General features: G+C 37.9%; 2 protein-coding genes across 2 annotated transcripts; one reads left to right on the top strand and one right to left on the bottom strand.

Annotated features, from left to right (window-relative positions):
- Nucleotides 1-115: 115 nt before the first annotated feature.
- LOC127111946 (uncharacterized) lies at nt 116-9,525 on the bottom strand. Its single transcript, XM_051046207.1, has 14 exons — nt 9,387-9,525; nt 3,695-3,699; nt 3,039-3,235; nt 2,847-2,928; nt 2,643-2,746; nt 2,417-2,543; nt 2,125-2,219; nt 1,741-1,864; nt 1,548-1,628; nt 1,288-1,386; nt 1,011-1,190; nt 839-940; nt 676-732; nt 116-549 (listed from the first exon to the last, which is right to left on the bottom strand). Exons 1-14 carry the CDS (start codon nt 9,523-9,525, stop codon nt 256-258), a joined length of 1,686 nt encoding a protein of 561 aa, XP_050902164.1. The 3' UTR covers nt 116-255.
- Nucleotides 9,526-19,724: 10,199 nt separating this feature from the next.
- LOC127111930 (uncharacterized) lies at nt 19,725-21,056 on the top strand. Its single transcript, XM_051046206.1, has one exon. The coding sequence runs from the start codon at nt 19,725-19,727 to the stop codon at nt 21,054-21,056; it is 1,332 nt and encodes a 443-aa protein (XP_050902163.1).
- Nucleotides 21,057-21,559: the final 503 nt, after the last annotated feature.

Here is a 21,559-nt window from a genome sequence, read left to right as displayed (position 1 = left end):
CTTGAAAATTAAGGCTATGTTTTGTAAAAAGAAAGTAGATAATTGATAAGTTAATTTATAGTGGAATAATTTGCTCACGAAAACATGTAGAATATTTCCTAGAAAAGAATCAAGCTACATACAAGTTTTTCTTTTTTGACAGAGAATCAAGCTACATATACAAGTTGAATTTCATGGATTGCCTTAAAATTGTACTGTATTATTACATTGATGTTATGAAAATAGTAATGTTAGATGAAGATCTCACAACAGCAATCAAGAGGATTTGTGTCTTTGATGGGCAGATCCCTTCAAAAGGCAGAGCCGCAGGCGTCGACTAAAGGACTCCAGCTTCTCAAACCTGTCTGGTTTCAGTTTCTTTCCGTCTGTTTCAGCTTTCTTCTTCTTCTTCTTCTTTTGATTCTTTTCACCTTCTTTTTGTTCTTCCAATGTCTCTCTCATACTTCCCAAAGGTGTTACAAATACCTCAGAATCATTATCACCAACCAAGCTTTCTCTTGTTGAGCCACAGTATGAGAAATAATCTTCAGTTGGAGAATTTTGCTCATCCTGCAGAATCATCAAAAGTATTTTCAGGACTTACAGATCAATGTGTTTAAACCACTAATGATGCTGATAACAAACAGTTAGCAAACAAAATCGGCACGTGGACAAAAAACAGCTTAATAAAATCACCTTTGAATCTACAAGTTCACCACAGCCATGTGTTGTTTCTTTTCTAATCACAGACTCCTGCATCACAAGCAATTCACAAATTAAACAAAAAAGCTATGGACTGATTGAAGATTTGTCTTATTATAACTGTCATTGAAGCAATTCTTTAAAGAATTTCACTTACCGAGGATAGGATTGAATTTGAAATGGTTGTAGAAGCAGAAGATGAACTGGCAGCATCAGTAGTTGAAGACTGTAAACTAGAGACTATATCATACAATACGTCCTAGCAAGATACCAAGAATAAGTTAGATTCTATTATTCAACTAAAACTCACCTGATAAAAGCCGAATTACCTCATCCTCAGGAGAACCGACTCTTGTATCCTTCATACTGTAATATGTCTCAAATCTACGAGATCTAGGAATATGAGGAGGGCGGAGGACATTGTAGAAAAAAATACAAACTGAATCGTAGAAGATCTGTGGTCGAGTAGAGTTGTGATCACCCTCAAACTTTATGGTGTTTTTATCTCCCTACAAATTTAGAGGCGAAAGACGTTCTGTTTATGCGAAGAGAGTGCAGAACTGCAAATTGCTTGATAAACAATAGGTAAAATGTTTGATATAGTACCGCATAGGATTCAGAGATGAGATCAGAGTGGTGAGGCTGAACAAAATCGTCGTCGTTAGCATGTCCAAATAAAACAGGAATGGATGTCTTCGGTGCTGCCTGTAAGCTTTTAGTTAATTACTTCAAAAAAGTTATGGAAAGGAAATAACTCTACTTAACAATTTGTATAGCCAGAAAATAAATGTTACCACAACGAGAATGGTACGTTCTAATCGTAATTCTAAAAAAGAAAATGTAGAATTAAAGCTAACAATCCATACCTGCAAACAGTTAAGGTTCATAATATCAAACTTTGCTTTCTTCTCAATAACCCGCCGCATGTATTGTACAACCATTTTAAGCTAACAGTGAACCAAACACAACAAAGTATCAGAAACTTTAACCAAACTAAAGAATCACTTCTGCATATAGATTCAGATAGAAGTAGGGAGAGAGAGAGGGAGAGATTATTACAGTGAACTTCGGAAGTCGAATTTTATAGACATCAACAAGCTCCATCATCAAGCCATATAAGTTTGAAAAGGCGCTATCCAACACCATTCCAGATATAGAAGGGTCTTCGGCTCCATAAAGAAGGCTATATCATATCAAAGCAAAATGAGAAGTCATTTACACGTGAGAATCTCGCAAACAAGTGGCTCAGCACTTAAGTCTCAGGTTTAGAAACCTCTTTGGAGCCATATAAACTTTTACATTCTATCTATTCATGTGTATATGTATGCGCGTGTATGCTAGTTTCTTCTCTCTCTTTTCTTCTGTTTTGTGTACAATTTAGAATATAAATATATAGAGCATAAATTTTTACTAAAATCAAACAAGTTGTTAGAAGATGTATACCAAGTGACAGCACCCATGGATCGTCCCCAGAGACCTATACGCGATACTTGTTTGTTCTCTCTTAAATACGACACCACCATCTTGAGGTCTTCTTTCTGTGACATAAAAAGAGAGAAACAAAAAGAGTTTACGAGTTTTTTATACATTAAAAAAAAAGTAACCGAAAAGTTAACTTAAGCTTGAGCGAACATATTACACACATAAGCAATTAAGCATGCCAGTTTATGAATGTGTTGAATTGTCCGTTCACGAAAGATGTAATATAATATGTGAAACTGAAGAAGAAACTTACTTCGTGCCAACCAAGGCTAACATGGTCACCATCCGATAAGCCTGACCCCGAGAAGTCAAGCGTAAAAACAGTAATATTTGATGGCAGAAGAATTACAGCAGCTTCATTGGCATCTGCCCTACATCCACTGCATAATTGAACGTACATACGAACATGAAACATCGATACAGAGAAGAATAGAGACTCTACAGTGAAGCAATATCAGTGTGCACAAAAAACGGAATACCTATTTCCATGGCAATATACAACACAAGGAAGAGAAATATCTTCCGCGACAGAAAAAGGGAGGTAATGACTACACTGCAAAGTATATCCTCTAGCATTCTTGAGCTGCAAGGTTTCATCGAAACTAATAAATTGTAACCGTGAAGTAACTTTCAAAAATGACCAATTGGAATTGTAGTATCAAACAAAACATGTCCATACTTGCCTCCAAATCCTTCCTCTGATATTTTTTTCCTGCAAGGAAGAATTCCTTTTCCCATAGGTACTGATCTGGATTATACTGAGCCCTGTATATGTGACATAATAGTACATACACCGAAACTGTAACTCGATTGAAATTTGAACAAAATAAAGTGTATCGTAAAGGAAGGAATAAACCATCAATTTAGTCTCTAACCTGGGAGGCCGAATAATAAAATTGACGAATTGATCAATCATCTTTCTTGTACATGTACGTCTCTCAGAGTAGCTCCGCTTGATTGGAATACAAGTAGAGCGGAGTCTCTGAGAAGATAACTCAATTATCTTCCATTTCCCAATGAACTGCACACTAATCTCAAATCCAAGTCCTCCCAGTATAGGGAGAACCTTACTCTACCTTTATAATTCCAATGCCACACATCAATTAAGTGCAACTACATCCATTTTCAACCCAAGCTACTAATGTCCTATTGTCCTATTCCTGTATGAAACAAACAACACCATAAAAAGATGAAAGTTTGAATCAATTGGCGCAATGTGTGAAACAATGCACAAGGAATCTAGATGGTCCAAGGTAATCAATCATATGAAAAAGTTAGAAAGAGAGAGAGAAGAAAAAGGACAAACAACAACAAAGTAAAAGCGTTCCTATATCAAATTGTCCCCAAAATTTTACAAAAGCTACTTCCTAAAGAAAAAACCATATAAACCCCAAAAGAAAAGAAAAATTCAAACTTGGGTTAGAGGGTACACGTGAATCCAATGAAACAGTTCAAAATGAGGAAGAAAAAAACATTGTAGGAAATTATAAAGCTTACAAAACAAGAATGTGGTGTAAACAAGAGAACATACCTGATCTAAAATTCAAAACAACACATTTTTATATACCATGAATAATACAATGCACATTCAGAAACATGAGAAAAGCATTTATATATCATAACAATAATAAATAAAAAAACAAGAGAAAGAAATGAAAAGTAAACAAATATACCGAAATGAAGAAGAAACCCAGAAACGATTTACTGAAGAATAGTTTTCTTTTGTTTCCTTTTGAAATTTCACAAAGGAAAGAGGAATAATCGGAGAGGAAAGAAAGAGAGACACAACACCTCACGCAGCCAGGTGGTGTTTGTGTTCCTTACAATTTGCTGTTTTTATTGTTTTCTATTTGTCTGTTGTTGTTTTTTGGTTCATAATTTTTTTTTATAACAGCATAGCACGTTCTTTTTTTGTGTGTGGATTTTAGAGTTTTAATTAATATTCATGTTAAAAAAATAGTCATGTTGAGATTTTGAATCATTATTTTAAATTTTAAATATGTTTGTGGACTTTTTAAATATAACAAAATTCAATTTTAGTTATTTTTTTCAATACCCGTCTTGTAAGTTTTCTGTCTATAATATTAGTCTCTCAACTAACATCAACTGAAAGAAGTTAACATGACAATGCCACTTGTATGTTATTTTTGTTAACAGAGAGAATCTGTTTTTTAATTGTAATTTTGGTATGTATTGATTGTATTGGTTTTATATGCGTGATATGTATGCTATATGAAGTTGAAATACAATGTATGTATGGTCTAGTAGTGTATATATGGTAATGATATTTACGCCGTGTATTTTCCTTTGTTTGCAACATGCATGTTTATTTAAGGTTGCTTTGTGGAAGTGAAAAACTTAAGGTACGAAGGTGGTGAATTGTAAGTCTATAATTGTCAAGATACTAATTTATGATCCTATTTTGAGGTTCATGACATACTTAAGAGAATGAATTTCAAGTTTCAAGAAGATGTAGTGAAAAAAAACCATGAAATTATTTAAGAATGATTGTGATACAGTTGAATTGTAAAAATATGTAGAAGACAACAAATATGATGGAGAAATATATGTCGAATTGAAGTTCTGGGTAAGACACTCAAAACTTATTAATTTTGTTAAGTAGAATAAAAAGGGAAAATGTATTTGTTCAGTGTCGGCTAAAGACTCGGGATCCACTACTCAGCACCGAGCAAAGGCCTAATAGCAAGAGGCATATTATCTAGTCTACTCCCGTCTGATCTAAGATATAAATACCTTCGTAAAAGGCTCTCATGTACACAATCTTTAATCTCCACTTTAACTACAAACTATCTTGAATCTTAAACTGAATTGGACGTTGGAGTGCTAACTAAGTAGGTCCCCCCTTCGGTCTAATGTATTGGAGATCATAAACACTGGTTAACAACATCGCACCGAACCCGATACCTCTGGTTCAAGAAGCGCAGTGTTCGTAACCTTCAATGCACGGTGTCACATCTGAAGGAGAAGAGCGATCCAAAACGCAGCGGAATTTAAAAAAAACTCCTTTAGTGATCCTTACGAATGGGCATGATCAGTGATAGAATCGTTACCTCTTGTCGCAATTGAAACCTTTGATGCAGATCTACGGAGCGATCACGAACGTTGAATTGTGACAACGCCTCTACTCAGTCCACACGAACGGATTCCTTCAATCTCAACGTTAGCTGCTACAAATGAAGGCTTTGAGAGAGAGAGAGAGAGAGAGAGAGAGAGAGAGAGAGAGAGAGAGAGAGAGAGAGAGAGAGAGAGAGACGAAATTGCAACTACCCCAATGCTTCTGCACAAGGGTTCTATTTATAGAACCACTTGGGCGAGCTGCAAGCTAAAAATCCCACTTAAGCGTATGTGACCCATATCTTATAATATGTCAAAATCACTTAAGCGCGTGGTACCTTACCATATTTCGTATTCTACTTAAGTACATCGTACCTTACGATGTTCTACAATTCACTTAAGTGCACCGTACCTTACGGTGTTCCTTAGTTACTCTATCTCTCATCAATCCGTCCTTTTGTGTGTGACCCTATAGGTTTTCGCGGCATTGGCAATTATATTAAATCACATATTTAACATAATAAACAGTGAACAGTATCTAGCAACACATCACTGCTATCCAAGACACGAAAATGTCATGTGATCTGACAAATCATTTTGTGATAATACTTATGTGTACAATTACCCTTTTGCCCTTATGTTTATATTGAACACAAGGCATAGACCGTGTTATCCTTGTCCAATTCAATATTGGGCCCGTAGACATTTATCCTGTTACGCGGGATGGGCAAATTCCATCTAGGTCACTCATGTCCCTCAGCATGCTTCGAGGAGTACCCATCAACTGTCTTTATGGTCATCCAGTTACGGACAATGTTTGATCAGTAATAAGGCACTCGACTCTACATCTAGGATACATAGTGGTTTCAGGTCAAAGGGTGATATGCACCATTATCACCATGAGAATAACGTATGACACTTAGCATAACATTCTATATAGTATTCTCATAGAGGTTCAATCCAGTATAAATATTACTCTCAATATTCATACTTATGTTTAAGACTTGATAACTCCTTATCCATGATCCATGAGATGTGATCATCAGTCTATATACATAATAGTCTTAATGCTTTAATGTTATCCCACTTCACAACAAAGCTCGACTACGGATACTTTAAGAATAGTGTCCTTGTGTTTAATGGGATCTCATGATTAAGTCACACTTGATACATTAAACGGACTAGTTATTCTAGGGACTTTATTAAACAAACATAATAAAGAAAAAGTCTTTTATTATTAATAAATAATTCGATACAAGTACCAAAACTATTGGCCTCTAGGGCTTACACCAACAACATCAACGTAGTGCATCAGAAGCTCTACTCTACTGCAGTTTCCATAATCATCACCGTTTTTGGTTCCAAAATGAAACAGTGGCGCAGTTTGTGGGAACCGACTTCTGATTCCTATGATTTTCACGATTTAATGTTCGATCCTCAGATATGAGCTCCAAAGAGATCTCCGACGAAGAAATCAAAGTTTTGCGAAGCCAAAATCTCATATTTGTTTCGTTTGGATCCACCAAACTCCGATCCGACACCGAACAAGCAGTAACATCGATTCTGAACCACCTCGAAATGATGCCAATGGAAGCCTCAAATCAAAATCCCACCATTGAAATGTTTCGGTCGACCAGAGGCATCAAGCTCAAGCGTTAGGGAAATCTGGTCGGTGGACACCTTCAGATTCAGATCCACAAATTCGAGGTCGGTCGAGTTTTATGTAGCCCTCAATCGAGGAACATTATGGGCCTGTCCTTGCCAATTTCACCTTTGGATGAGTCTCATCAAATTCGAGGCAAAAGTTCAGCCAAAACACAGACAAGGTCGGAAGGAATCACCTCCAAGAGACACAGAGGATCAAACACCAACCCGGATGATGAACGTCGAGTATCTCATCATCGTAAAAGCCTCATGTTCGATATCTCTTCATCGTAACATCAGGAGCCCGGTCATGGACAATCAACAAGGCTCAAGGATCCCAACATGATAAGGGAGTTACGAGAAGAGAGGTAGCCCCATACATGAGGTGACTAAGGGGATTAAAGACCATCTGGGTATCCGGCCGATGGAGTAAGTGAGGTAGCCCCATAGAAAGGTCTCTAACACCCCGATTTTCTTCCCAGAGGAAAACTAGGGAAGTCAGCGGGGTGCAACTCAGAGATGAAAGTGGTCAACGCCTATGGAACATGCTATGCGATAACTACCTTGGAGATTATGCACGACACGAAGCCGGAGGAGCGTCAGAAATCTGTCGACTTCAACAAATTCAGTCAGAATCCCCTCGGCATATGGCCAGACAAGAGCCCTCCTGAAGCATGTATGATCCCAAGAAAACCGGTCTATCTTAATTCAGATACTAAAGTCATACATGCACAACAGTGGTCGAATCCTCCCAAGTTAAGGGCTCGACCCTACAGAGCCAGCCGAACCTAAAGGCATCCAGATACCACATTCGAGGAAAGTGGCGGTATACGCAAGAGTCAACCACAAGATTTAATTAATGTATTTGTAAATTAATTATATAACTGCAAAATTATATATATATATATATATATATATATATATATATATATATATATATATATATATATATATATATATATATATATATATATATATATATATATATATATATATATATATATATATATATATATATATATATATATAGATATATATATATATATAGAGAGAGAGAGAGAGAGAGAGAGAGAGAGAGAGAGAGAGAGAGAGAGAGAGAGAGAGAGAGAGAGAGAGAGAGAGAGAGAGAGAGAGAGAGAGATTGCTATTATTTTTTTTTGTTCTGCTTTCTGTCTTGTTCCATTTTTAGGGCATAAAAACGCAAATGCACGTTGCAGCGAATCGAGGAATAATTAAAAAGACCCGAATGTGTTATCGAAGACGTTTTACCCGTCCGAATACAATATTCAAAATCCCCCGACACTTTGAACACAGGAAGATTCATGGGCATTGTCGGATACACATCAAGCTCCTGACTACAAGAATCGATTCCCCACAACGCCTCATACGCCTTCAAAATTCAGGGGTGTTGTTGGATACGTTTTGAGCGTCTGACTACAACAATCAATTCCCCGCAGCGCCTTGCGCACCTTCAAAAATCAGGGGTGCAAACAAATACGCTTCGAGGACCCGACTACAAAAATCAATTCCCGCAACGCCTAATGCCCCTTCAGAATCCAGAGGACCTGTCAGAGACGCTTTTCACGTCTGACTACGACAACCAATTTCCCCATGGATGCTTTCAGAGACGCTTTGCACATCCGAATAAAACATTCAAATACCCCTTGTCAAATAAGTACACGCTTTCAAGTGTAGCTTGCGCACCCCCTCTGGATATAGCCAATCCAAGGGCGAGTGTGGTGAAGTCGGAAGACGTTCATCTTGATCCAAGTTATCGCCTCGGGGGCAGTGATGAAGATCCTCTACCTCTGGCCGGGTAATATCCTATATGACACGAAGCGTATTTCAAAACATGGCCACATCTAGTCGATTTCATGTCCCCCGTCTATAAGTATAAAATCGAAACACCACCACAATTAACAGGACTCATACCCTATCCATGTAAAATTGATTAAGGAATAATCGCGTCTAGTTGGTCTGCCATGAAACACTTACAGGTACAACTAGGAGCATAAACACTCAGAGCCGAACTCGTGTTCCACTGGTTTCAATCCTACATACGGACCCTTCAAACTACAATAACGTTTCCTCCGTGCAAGCCCAACCATGTGCTACTACCTAGGCATTCTATTGAGACATCACCTACGTCTTAACGCAACACGTTTCCAAGCGTAACAACCATACACGGATCCATAAAAGACTTAAGGTCATTTACACTTTAAGCAATTATTATTAATTGTTTTCTATAGAAAACAAGGATGCAAATTACAGGATTTCAAATCAATCCTTATCTATCTTCAAATCCTAATTCTCCCCGAGTCCCAGCTGGACAATTACGATGGTTGAAAAACTAGAAATATTATACCAAAAAGCACAAGCATGGAAGGTAAAACTTAAATACATATATAAAATTATTATTAACAAACCGAGGCACAAATTCACAGTCAAATATTAGAGGAGCAAATAAAAGGAAAAATAAAAAAATGATGCTCAAGCGTCGGCACCCGGCTCCTTAGATGCAAGACCACCCCTGATATTCTTCTCAGTAGAATCTGCTAAAGGGTTCAGTCGGTTAGTAGTGATAGGGAAGCCGAGACAAAACAACCGAGCCAACTCCAACATCTCATCTCGGACCTTGCACATGGCCTCTACTTCCCATTGAAGAGATTATCAAGATTTTTGTTGATCATCAGTCATCTCCTCCTCGAGAGCCTTCAACGCATTGGTTTGATCATCCTTCTTCTGCTGAAGAGCTTTCCGATCCAATTCCAATGCACAACATGCTTTAGTCGCATCTTCAGAAACCTTCTAATAGCGCTTCTCCCCGTCAGTAAGGGAGGACTTCAACCTATCTATCCGAGCATCCAAAATGGAAGGCCTACCATACCAATCCACCTCTTCCTTCAAAGATCCAAGAGCATCAACATTTTCCCGAAGCTCAACCAATTCCTTCTCAGCATTGAAATTTTGTCACTTAAGGAATTCATATTTCTCCATAAGTTCATCATATTCCCTTGAAAGCTCACAAGATCCCAGAACGGCGTCCTGGCCAACAGCTACAATAGAAACAAGGGACTCGGCCCTTAACAAAGTACAAGAAAAATCTTCAAAAAGGCTCTATTTGTAACCCATAGATAAACCTCATACAAAATCTAGATCCTCAACATCCATGACAGCAATAAACTCATATGAAGTACTAGGTACCCTAGAAGGTAAAATAATAGGAAGCAACGACATGTGCCTACAGCACCGGGACAGACAAGTCATTAGTAAGACCCTGATCATTCATGAGATCCATAACTTTCCGCAATTGACTCAACTGATTCATGTTATCTACGAAAGAACAAGTTGAATGGTTAAATAAAAGTGCCCAGATCCCCATCCTCGCCTTGTCTCTCGGAATGTCCAGGTTAACTAATGATCGCACAAGTATCTATTTGCCTTTTCTTTTGCTGAAAATAAAGTACTTCACCGGAACAAAACACTTCTTCATATTTGAGTCCTTGATATCATACATGTAAATCCTCTTTCATTTTCACTTCCTCGGGAGACATAAAAGTTGGCACGAAGTATTAAGAAGAGATAGGTCGGTAGAAATGAACTCTGGACCAATATTTTTGAAAACCACCTCTGCAAGAAAAGACACTCCACACTGGATTCAAAGATGAGCATAAGGCCATGTGAGCCTCAGAAGTGACGCGTTCACCAATACAAAGTAATCCAGAAAACCCTATCAGGCAAAAGAGAAAGAGTTGAACCAGGGTACTTGAGGACGAAGAAAGATTAATCCTTGATCCCGAGCATTATCCAACAAAGTACAAGATATGAAGAAGAGGTAGAAAAAGACCCCTAATGAAGGTTTCAAAGACTTGTACCCAATACAAAGCTATAACGCCACCATACAGGCCCAAGCTCCGGATGAAGCTAGATGTAAGGGGGGAACTTTTAGATGATTCATCACCACCCACCTCAAAGTCAGAGAATGGCAGACATATCCCTAACTTGGTGAAGAGACACTCGTATAGAGGAATCAAACAACCTTTGAAAAAGTTGGATACCCTCTCATCCGAACCTACTGGCAGAATAGGATAATCCGAGGGATTGTCAACTATGATGTTGGCATGGGCTACAACTTAGATGGTGTTTAGAACAAAAGGAGTCCCAACTATTTAGGTGGCCAATACATAAGCTCTATGATGATCATCAAGATTAACCCATGACACGATATCATGTCGCCCTTGGCACTCTATATGATAAGTAATTTCAGTGTCATTAGGGTCATGACCAGTTGACTCCAGGTATGTTTGGGCAAAGCGATCACCAAGTTTCCTCCTTTGACGAGCATCCTCTATTTCTGCCTCGGCCAAGACAAGGGGAAGCTTCAGTCTCTCAGAAAGGTTTTCACCCCATTAGATTTAAAAAGAAACAAATATTTTGAAGTATTCATGGATAAAGCTTCATCTAACAAAGATTTTATAGATGAATCTTCCATCTTTGAATCATCACTCAAAATGATGATTCAAGATTAAAAAAACCCACTAATAGAGGAGAAGGAATGTGATTCAGAACCTATTCCCATTTTCGAAGACGAAGATACATTACCCTCCGAGTCACTCTCGACGGTAATAGGTTTACCATTCATCGTAATGAAATTATGATAAAAACTTGAGTAAAAGTTGAGGAGAAGAGAAGGTACCTTGAAGTAATAAGGCAAAGGAGTTAAAACAAGTAATGAAGCTGAAAAATAAAAAATTTAATGTTTTAAAATTATGAATGTGCGATGAAAGTTACTCTGGAAAGCAAGTGATTTTAAATAAAGTGGGAAGAAACTCAAAGAGACAAGGGAAACTCAGTCTGCGAGAGGGATAAAACTTTTATCCAAAAGAAAAGGTTGATGAGTTTCGTCAAAGATTTAGGTTATCCCAGGGGCGGAATTCCCCAGGATGAAGCCAACTAGAAACGCATCATCAATACTTATCTATTGAAGGAGGCCCGTAATAGGGAAGAAAGGAAGATTATTTTTGGCATGTCTAAAAGACTTTTGGATTTTCGCCTTCAATTTTCTTATTCATGATGTATTTGTTTTGCTAACAATTGTTTCGGCCTCAGTTGCCAATAATTCCACACAAATTCAATAACCAATGAAATAAAGCTCCAGCATATGAGGTGGGGAATATAACTGGTAGGGATTAAAGCAAGCCCTTATAATACTTTGGAGACCTCTGGGAGTGTTGTTGATTTCAATTCTCTTAAGCGGATGCATGGTACTTCAGGATTAAACCCACACCCTTCTAGAGAGTGTCGGGTTTCTCCTCTAGAGGAGGATTGATCTTATATGTCCAACATGTTCAGACGTGCGCTGGAGGAATAATTGGAGAATATGACTTGTATACTTAACATGCTTTTTTTAGTTCGGCCCTCGGTGGAGCTGGTCGATGGTACGCTTTTTGGTCTGACTAGCAATACACTAAGAAGCATCAGCTATAGGAAAGTGATCAGAATCCGATGCTTCATTGGGATAGGTACCTGCAAAAAATACATACAACTTTTACCTCTCTCACTGGGATAAGGGACACTTTGCTCCCCCTTAATATCTCTGATTTTCTAACTGACCAAGTCACTCATCTGGTGAGGACCATGGTGAGGAAGAACCAGGCTCTAGTTTCTGCTTGGGAAAATTTATCCTCTTCTCAAGCATCTTTTTTAGTAGCTCAAAGGAAATTGGAGTCTCCACGCCTTGAGAATGCTTTTCTGACTCAGTGCTTGGCAGATTGTACGGCCACCAACCTTTGGGTGTTTTGCATTCGTTTGAGAATACCTTGAGTAAAGTAGAGCATTTCTACCCTCCTTTACGTGTCTCGAGAGAGTAGGTTTGGTTGGATCAAATGCTCAAAGATGGGGAGGTCGTCTCCCTACTGGAGTAGTCCTGCACACTTATTTTTTGTGTGTATTATCTACAAAGTACCTTGTAATGGAAGAACATATGTGTATTCTTTTTTGGAACAAAATGTTTTTTTTTTAATTTTTAATTTTGTTTTATTTTACCTATATGAGGTGTATTTGTGTGATTCTGAGTGTGGAGATCTGGTTATGTGTGAACTTACGAGGTCTTTCCTAAAAGTTTATTGGACATCACTAGGGTCGTTTCCGGCCAAGGGTCGGTTCCTCTTCTCTTCCCTAGGTGAAAACCTGGTCTGAGGTAGACGTGTGGTCAACCCACTGCGACCTTTGGAGTGGATAGTTTCCATAAGGGGTAAACCACTATTTCCTATTGGGAATTGGTTATTATAGTCTCATGAGTAAAGCGTCTACAACAACACCTATGACTGTAGGGAATTGATTGTTGTAGTCACACACGCGAGGCATTTTCAAAAGCACCCCCGTGGGCAGGAAATTGATTGTTGTAGTCACTCGATCAAAGTGTCTACGATAACACCCTTGAACTTCTTTGTGTGTGCTTTGTGTTATGGGTAGTTTATTGTTATAGTCGCCCAAGTAAAGTGTCTTTGACAACACCCCTGAACTTCTTTGTGTGTGATTTGTGCTGTGGGGAATTGATTGATGTAGTCGTAAGAGAAAGGCGTCTATGACAGCACCCCTAAACTTATTTATGTCGGACCTCGATCTCGTCGCTCGTACCCCATACTCGTTGTTGTTGTGCACAATCATAAAGAAATGAATATTTCAAAATTTGTCATATTTTAGAAAGAGTGATTATATAAACATAACATTTAATACAAATAGGGAAATAAATAACCAGGCAGGATAACTGCTTAGCTACTTCTTGGGGTACAGATGCTCATGCTTATGAGCTGGATGCTTAGAGAAACTACATTGATATTAATCATCATGCCCTCTATGGTCTCGCTGAAGCGCCTAATAGATTCTCTTGGCTCCCTCGAGATTGATATTAAGGGTGATCGGCTCCCCTTGAAGGTTGTGGTACTTGAGTTTAAGATGCATCGATGAGGCTACAACGTCCATAATAGCTGCAAAAGGTCTTCCTATAATGCAATTATTCACGTTCCTGCAAGTGATGACGAGAAATTACTAATTGATTGCCCAGACGTCCTTCCCTTTGCCTATTGATACCATTAGATCGATGTACCCCTATGGATAGGTGGCCGTCTCATTGAATGCTTGCGAGTATGAGCCTTCATATGGCCATAAGGTTCCTCTTTCCAAACGCATCCTTTCAAACAACTATGAGTACATAATATCATAGGAGTTGTCACCATCAACCAGGATTCGAGAGACGTTGAATTGCTTGATTGTAGCTATAATCACCAGGGGGATTTCGTGAGGAATGCCTCCCACCATCTCAGAGTCACGAAACCATAACATAGGTCAGTCCAAGGTATTTATCAATGTACCACCATCCTTTTTATGGACGACCAACAACTCATATATCTTTCTCTTCATGGTCCCCTTGGATGCGAGGTTTGCCCGGGGAGCACCTCCGGAAACATGATGATAGAATCAAGAAATGTGTTGGCTTGAGTATCGAGTTTCCTTATTTGAGCTTCCTTCCTATTAATTTGTTTACTTCATTCGACTTGGAAGATGGAGTTTGATTTAAGGTTTAATGGAGAAGATGAAGAGGGTGTTTTGTTCGTTAGGGCGATATTTTTTATGAGAAATGCAAAAGTGAATAAGAATTAACATTATGATGTTGGAATAAAATATTATTTGGATTTTATATATAGATTGGCAGTAACAATTGAGGTAAAAACTGAATTCTATTTTAATAAAATAAAATATTGAACAACATTTGCTCTCAGTTGAAAAAATGAGTGAATAGATTATTTATATATTATAATTAAAAAATTAAATAAAATAAGGGCGTCATTTTGGTTCTAAATAAAATACAAAATTACAGGAGGTGGAAATCGAAGCTCTAAATCCCGAGTGACATTTCCTGTCGGTTGAACAAAAAAAAAGAAGGAATAGATGACTTTTATTGTCATTAAAAAATTAAATAAAATAAGGGTGTCATTTTGGTTCTAAATAAAATACAAAATTGCATAAGTTGAGAATCGTCTCAAACCCTAAGCAATATTTCCTGTCAGTTGAACAAAAAAATCAAAGGAGTAGGTTTAATTTATAAAAAAAAAATGTCGCACTCCAATGCATTTAACCTCAATTTTTAATTGGTTGAAGTGAAAGTTTTGTGATAAAATATATTATTTGTACTAGTACACCACACGCTCACTATCCCTCAATAACTTCAATTATCACTCATGGTCAGGTTCAATCAAATTTGATTTACGCTCGAAGAACAATTTAGGGTTTCTTGACAAAACACAATTAAGATATCATTTAACGTTTGAGATTGTAAATCATACCCACATTATTCACTTAAGTTTTTTACTTTAGGTACTGTAATACCCCAAATTTTACCCTCAGATTAGTCGATTCATGTCGCATGTCATCTCATTTTCGCATCAGCTAACTATTAACGGGTTGTGTAGTTTTGTTTCGTTTTGCAGAAACCGCGTCTGGTACACTTTAGTTGTTAAAGGGCAAAATGGTCATTTTCACGTTGTTTACTGACAGTCCTCGAAGCTAAGTTATCATCAGGGATTTATTGAATAATTAGGGCCTTCGCTTCCGAGTTTTTTATTTTATTTTCATTTTCTTTGAGGATAAACAGAGATGCACGGTAACTTTTGGCATCAGGATTCTTGAGATACGGTAATTAATTCAACGGGCTGAGACTCTGTCGTCAATTGAGTTCCGAGACATTTATTTTGTCACTTGGGTTTGAGTATGAGACATTAAGCTGGTTCGATTCAAATCGGGACAAGATTCCATACGGCGGAATTTCTGTTAATCAGTTTATTTTTCTGTTCTTCTGCTATCTGCCAGTTTTTTTTGAAGCCAAAGCAGTAGAAATTCTGATTCAGATTCGGGTTTTGATTGCTGTTTGATTGAGGTTTATGGGCTGAATTGGTTTATGGTTTGGTATTTTATCAGAGATGCAAATTGAATTTTAATGCGGAATATATTTCTGTTTTCACTGTTAATCGGTTTTCTCTGCTTCCTTCCTGTTTTAATTCGTTCAAGACTATCATCGATTCTATCATCAAGCACGATTTAATCTGGAAATATTGGATTGGAACTGAAGGTTACATCATGTTTAAGCAACACGGTTTGAGATGACGAAGTTTAATTCATTTGGGTTTTTCTGGAATTTATTCATATTGGTTTCGTACGGTGAAGTTGGTTTTATTATTAATCGTTTAAATTTAACTGATTAATTTCATTCAGAGAATTTTGACCAAGTTGATTTTTAATCAGATATTGTTTTGGGTCGTTCGGTTGCGACAAAATTAAATCATGGAAAGAAGAATCAAACGTTGTTCTTGGGTAGAAATGTTTGTGAATTTTATTCATAAATAATTTTATTACAAATTATAAAAGGAAATACATTTTGATTTTTATTTCTAGGTCCTATGATCTTCATGCCGGTTCTTCATGTTTCTTCATCCGATGTTTCCTTCCGTACCTGCACACAGACAAAGAACAGAAAAGCGGAGTAAAAAGTGTTAGAATTTATTTTGACACCCTCAGAAAAATGTCATCACTGGGTGTCGGGAGGGCACGACAATTGCCGAAACCAGCTCCCATTCCGATTCACGAACTCGGCATCAACCGGTAGTATCCGTTCTTTTTGGGACAGCAGAGAAGAAGAGAAAAAGAAGTCCTGGGCCGAAAATGATTCTGCCGGAAAATTGTTTCGAAGCCAAACGGATTACCCACATGAATCTAAAATCCATATCCATCTATCAAGTAAATATATCCAAGACAAATCCAAATATCCAGATTTCAAAGCCAACAGAAAACCCAAATCTGGAGCTATGGATCCAAGAATAATATTTCGGCAAATCCAATATCTGAAAATAAAACAGATATCCAAATCAACATCATAAAAGAATCAAACTCATCCAAGATCCGTAAATCATAATTAAATCCAAAACAATACCAGCTAGCAAATCCGAAATAAAATCAATAAACGTAAAATCCGGATCCAAAAGCACAGCAACAACATAACAAAGCCGTTCAGTCAAAAACTCATTAATAATCTGTTCCAAAAATACCTCAACAAATCTAGCAACAACTTCAGCGGAAATCATGAAAAACCAAAGCCCATAGTGGATTCGAGGGGGATATAAATATTAAGAGGGATCTGAAATCCTGAAACAAGAAAGAGAAGCCAGAACCGAAGCTTCGTCGTAACGGATCAACGTCGGGAACTCGTGGCGGCCGTGGATCCTTCTGATTGCCACTACCACCGGGACCCATTACCGTCATCGAGCAACGCCTCAGTCGCAAAACATCATCGGCTAACGAACCTCAACAAACGCCGTCAATAACAAACGCGTACAGGTAGGATTTTATCACCGTAAATCGTTTTGCTCTAATGTGTGCATTTCAGGTTTAAGAAGAAGATGTGTAGGATAGAAGAAGGAAAGATGGAGCATGCAACAATGGCCGCCGCCGGTATAAGGAGAGAAAGAGAAAGGATTGACAAACCCTAGCAGCAAGCACAAAGCCAAATGACCTTTTTCTATTCACGTTTATGCTTGTCTGTTTGGTTTTGGTAAATTGGTATTAGTAATTGTTTTAAATAAAAAAGCACCACTAAGAGTCAATTAGTCATTAACATAGTAAATTGAAAAGTTTTCTAATAACTTCTAATTAATAAAATTAGTAACGTTAATAATTGCTATTAAGTAAGATTTTTTTATATATAACTTTTACGTAACAAATTTTCTTTGTTTAAAAAAGCTAGGTACATAATTTATAATCAAGTTTGTTTTTGTTATTTAAATTAATTTGTTTTTATTCATAATTTATAATTATTTTGTTTTAAAAGCTAGGTACATAATTTATAATTTATTTTTATCATTCTCCACCGTTTAAAAAAGGATAATAATAACACAGTTTTTTTTAATATTTAGATTAATTTGTTTTTATTTATTTACCACAAAAGTTAAAAATAAGTTCTTTTCTTAATCAAAAAAACCTTTCAAATTAAAACAATTTGTTTTTTAGAAAAAAGGCATTAGCCTTAAAATGACCCTTCCTTATCAAAAATATGAAAAAATATATAATAACTTTTCTTTTCAACAAAGAAAAATCTCAAAAATTCAGTTTTGACTTAGCCGTTTCATTTTCGTCTAACCCTCGTTAGTTTGTTTGTTTCGGTTTATCATTATTATTTCATTTGCTCGTTTTTGTTCCATGGATGTAATTTACGCGAGGCCATGGTCGCGGTTTATTTTATTTCGCATTTTTGGGGATTTGTAATTTACGCGAGTGGTCGCGATGCTTTCCTTTACTGCTTGCTTTATTTTCATATTTTTATGCCTGCCATGTAATGATTCCGTTGCTGGCATGTTTTTACCGCCTTGCCCTCCGAAGGAATTAGGTTTAGCAGTGTGACCGCCGAGTCAATAACCCTAAATTTTGACCCTTTTCAAACCCTTGACCGTTTCCAAAACCTCAATAGCCTAGGCGTCCCGCCGTGGACGAAAATGCCCTTTACCCTAGCATTAGGTCAAAGAGTCGCTGTACTCTGCTTTAGGGTTTCCCGCCGTGGAATCCCTAATTTTATCCCTAATTTTAATTCAACGTCTCAACGTAGAAATAGGAGTTTCAACACTCCACGTAAGCGTTTCCTTAAGAAATGCTTATTCCCCATCGGAACCTTGACCACAGTCAAGAAATTTCTAACCTCCCTTTCGAGGGGAACTACAATTACTCTGATTCCATTCCCGTCAGGATATGTAGGCACAAGATGCGACGTCTTGCCGAGTAAATTTAGGACTAACCCCTTAGGTCTTTTAGGTCACTCTATCCCTTAGCTCAGTATTTATTTAAAGCAGATAATAAAAATAAAAAAGCATACAGTAAACAAAAGGTTCCTGTAGAGTACTACAGAAGTTTATGGTGCTAGTACCTTCCCTAAGCTTAGTCAACCCCTTACCTAGAGCTCTCCTCGCATTAGTTTACAATGCAAAAATAAGTTTTTCCCTCTTTTGACCTTTTCCTTCGGATAAATCAAAGAGCGGTTGTGAATTTGAATCGTGATTCAAACTAATTAATAGTTTGGTATCCTATTTCCACCGCAACAGAAAATGGCGACTCCACTGGGGAGCAACATAATTAAGGGTTGCCCCTATTTTGTTTATTGTATGATATTTTATACTATTAATTGTATGTATATATTATTGTGTATTATGAGGGGTATCTTTGTTGTGAGGTAAGTCCTACACCCGGATTTGAGTGAACTTATTATAGGAGGTGATAGATTCAACGAAGCTTATAGGGAGTTGAATCCCGACCAAGCCGACTTGAGAATCACCGCTCAGTTGAGGCCCTTTTGAAAGGTAGTTCTGTTGAACGAGTAATCGTGAAGACACTTACTATCTTCGATGGGAGCCTATGACACTGGGGACCGTAGTTACCTTAACACCACTTTGGCCTTATCTAGGACGTAGTGCGGGGACTATGAGGGAGTAATCCAAAAATAGTTGCTACGCGATACCACACTCAAAAGAGGTTCTCTTGAGAATATTATTAACCACCGAGTCAATTGGGAAATTGATAATATCCGAAAGATGGACTGATGACTTTGGGCACCGATTTAGAACCCTTGTTCCGCAGGTACAATTAACCCTATAGTACATACCTCTATGGGATGGGTAGACTTTGACTTCCGCTCGTATACCTTTAACCTAGGACTTTGTGTGTTTATGTGCATTACATCCATAAAACATCACATTGCATTACATCTCATGGAATTCAAACTTTATTTATGAACATCGCAGGCTACCATGGATTACAATAAGAGAAACACCTTGAAATACTCTTTTAAGAATTTTAAGTTGGATGACCTAAGGAAGCTAGGAGCTTTGGTTGAAGATCAAGAGGGGTTCAAGGACAAGTACGGAAGGCTATTATCCTTATTGAGAATCCAAGTGAAGGATGGACTTCTTTCTACGTTACTACAGTTCTATGATCCGGATTACCATTGTTTCACGTTCCCAGATTATCAGCTATTACCTACCTTAGAAGAGTACTCTCAGTTGGTGGGGTTACCTATTGTGGATAAGTCTCCGTTCCCTTTCTTAGAGAAGGACCCTAAAGAGGAAGACATTGCTAAAGCCATATGCTTAAAGGTGTCCGACATCAAAGGCAACATGATCACCAAAGGTGGAACTGTAGGGTTACCTACGCATTTCTTAATCAAGAAAGCCCAATATTATGCCGATCATTTAAGCATGCCTACCTTTGAGACAATCCTTGCTTTGCTTATTTATGGAATGCTACTCTTCCCAAGTTTTGAAGGATTCGTTGACATTAACGCCATCAAAATATTCATGAAGAACAATCCAGTACCAACGTTATTGGGTAACACTTATCATTCCATACATCTCCGGAATTTTCATGGTGGAGGAATGATCCCCTGTTGCATGCCTTTATTATACAAGTGGTTTATTTCGCACTTGCCCAAGTCTTTTTTGAGTCTTGACAAGGGATTTTGGTCACCAAGGGTCATGGCGCTGACACACTCGGACATCGTTTGGTATAATCGTGTGTATGATGGAATACTAATTATTGACAGCTGTGGAGACTTTGCCAACGTACCTTTACTTGGTTTTAATGGAGGAATCAGCTACAATCCAGTCCTAGCTCGCCGACAGTTAGGGTATCCCTTGAAAGAACCGCCTAAAAGTGTTCATGTGGAGAAAATCTTCTTTAAGGGTGACAAAGAACTTCAAGATCAGATTGTATCCGCTTGGCGTCATTTGCACAAGAAGGGCAAAGAAAGTTTGGGAAAGCCGAATTGTGTGTCTATGGAACCTTATCTTCGTTGGGTCCGGGAAAGAGCCATCAAGCTGAACATGCCTTATCCTCGCCAAGATCCTTTACCTCCGAGAAGAGAACCTGTTTTAGTATTCATGTCCGAAGCTGAAAAGTTGGAAATCGCTTTGAAGAGAGCACAACATGAGGCAGAAACGTGGAAAAATAAATATCAGGTTATCGTCAGTGAGAATGAAGAGCTACAAAAGCAGCTGCAGGCGAAGAATGAAGAAGTGCTTTCCTGCAAAAAGAGAAGAATCTACGAGGATTTATTTTCCTCCGACTCTCCGCCTACTCGTTGAAGTCGTGGACTACGCTTCCTTAGGGCTTTCGTAGCTTTTATTTAGCTATTTTTCTTGTTAAGATTTTTTAAGAATATTTATTTGTAATCCATTTTCAAATTAATAAATAAAGATCCCAGTGGTATTCCGCGATGTTCATAAAGGCTTGAATTCCATGAAATCTTTCATTCGCATTTTGCATCACATTTTGCATTTCATGTGTCTCCCGGTTGTCTCATACTCGGTTCTCTCGCGTACAGTTTCGTCACTCTGAATTGATACAACACTAGAGCTCAAGCTCTAAGAAGGATGGAAGAGCACGCTCAAGAGATGGATCGCGTTAACAACGAGCTAGCAGACCTTCGAGGGAATGTAGGAACAATTATGGAACTACTTCAGGTTATCAATGCAAAGATGGATACTCAGCCTACTGTGGTTTCTGAGATCAACACTACCGCTGCCGTAGATCCGCCGGTTGTTTTAGTTGAGAACCCGTTTCCTTATGGTCTTTCGCAGAGTTTCAT

The sequence above is a fragment of the Lathyrus oleraceus genome, chromosome 1, assembly GCF_024323335.1.
Source record: "Lathyrus oleraceus cultivar Zhongwan6 chromosome 1, CAAS_Psat_ZW6_1.0, whole genome shotgun sequence".
In the NCBI taxonomy this organism is placed as follows: domain Eukaryota; kingdom Viridiplantae; phylum Streptophyta; class Magnoliopsida; order Fabales; family Fabaceae; genus Lathyrus; species Lathyrus oleraceus.
This window is presented reverse-complemented; position numbering and strand designations above follow the sequence as displayed.

Bases quoted from the DNA above. Each gene is read 5' to 3' on its own strand.
- LOC127111946 (XM_051046207.1), bottom strand. From the start codon at position 9,525: ATGTGCAAGGTCCGAGATGAGATGTTGGAGTTGGCTCGGTTGTTTTGT. The intron at 2,544-2,642 runs GTATTCCGTTTT...TCAATTATGCAG, and splicing joins GTATATTGCCATGGAAATAG to TGGATGTAGGGCAGATGCCA. The intron at 2,220-2,416 runs GTAAGTTTCTTC...TTTATGTCACAG, and splicing joins TTAGCCTTGGTTGGCACGAA to AAAGAAGACCTCAAGATGGT.
- LOC127111930 (XM_051046206.1), top strand. From the start codon at position 19,725: ATGGATTACAATAAGAGAAACACCTTGAAATACTCTTTTAAGAATTTT.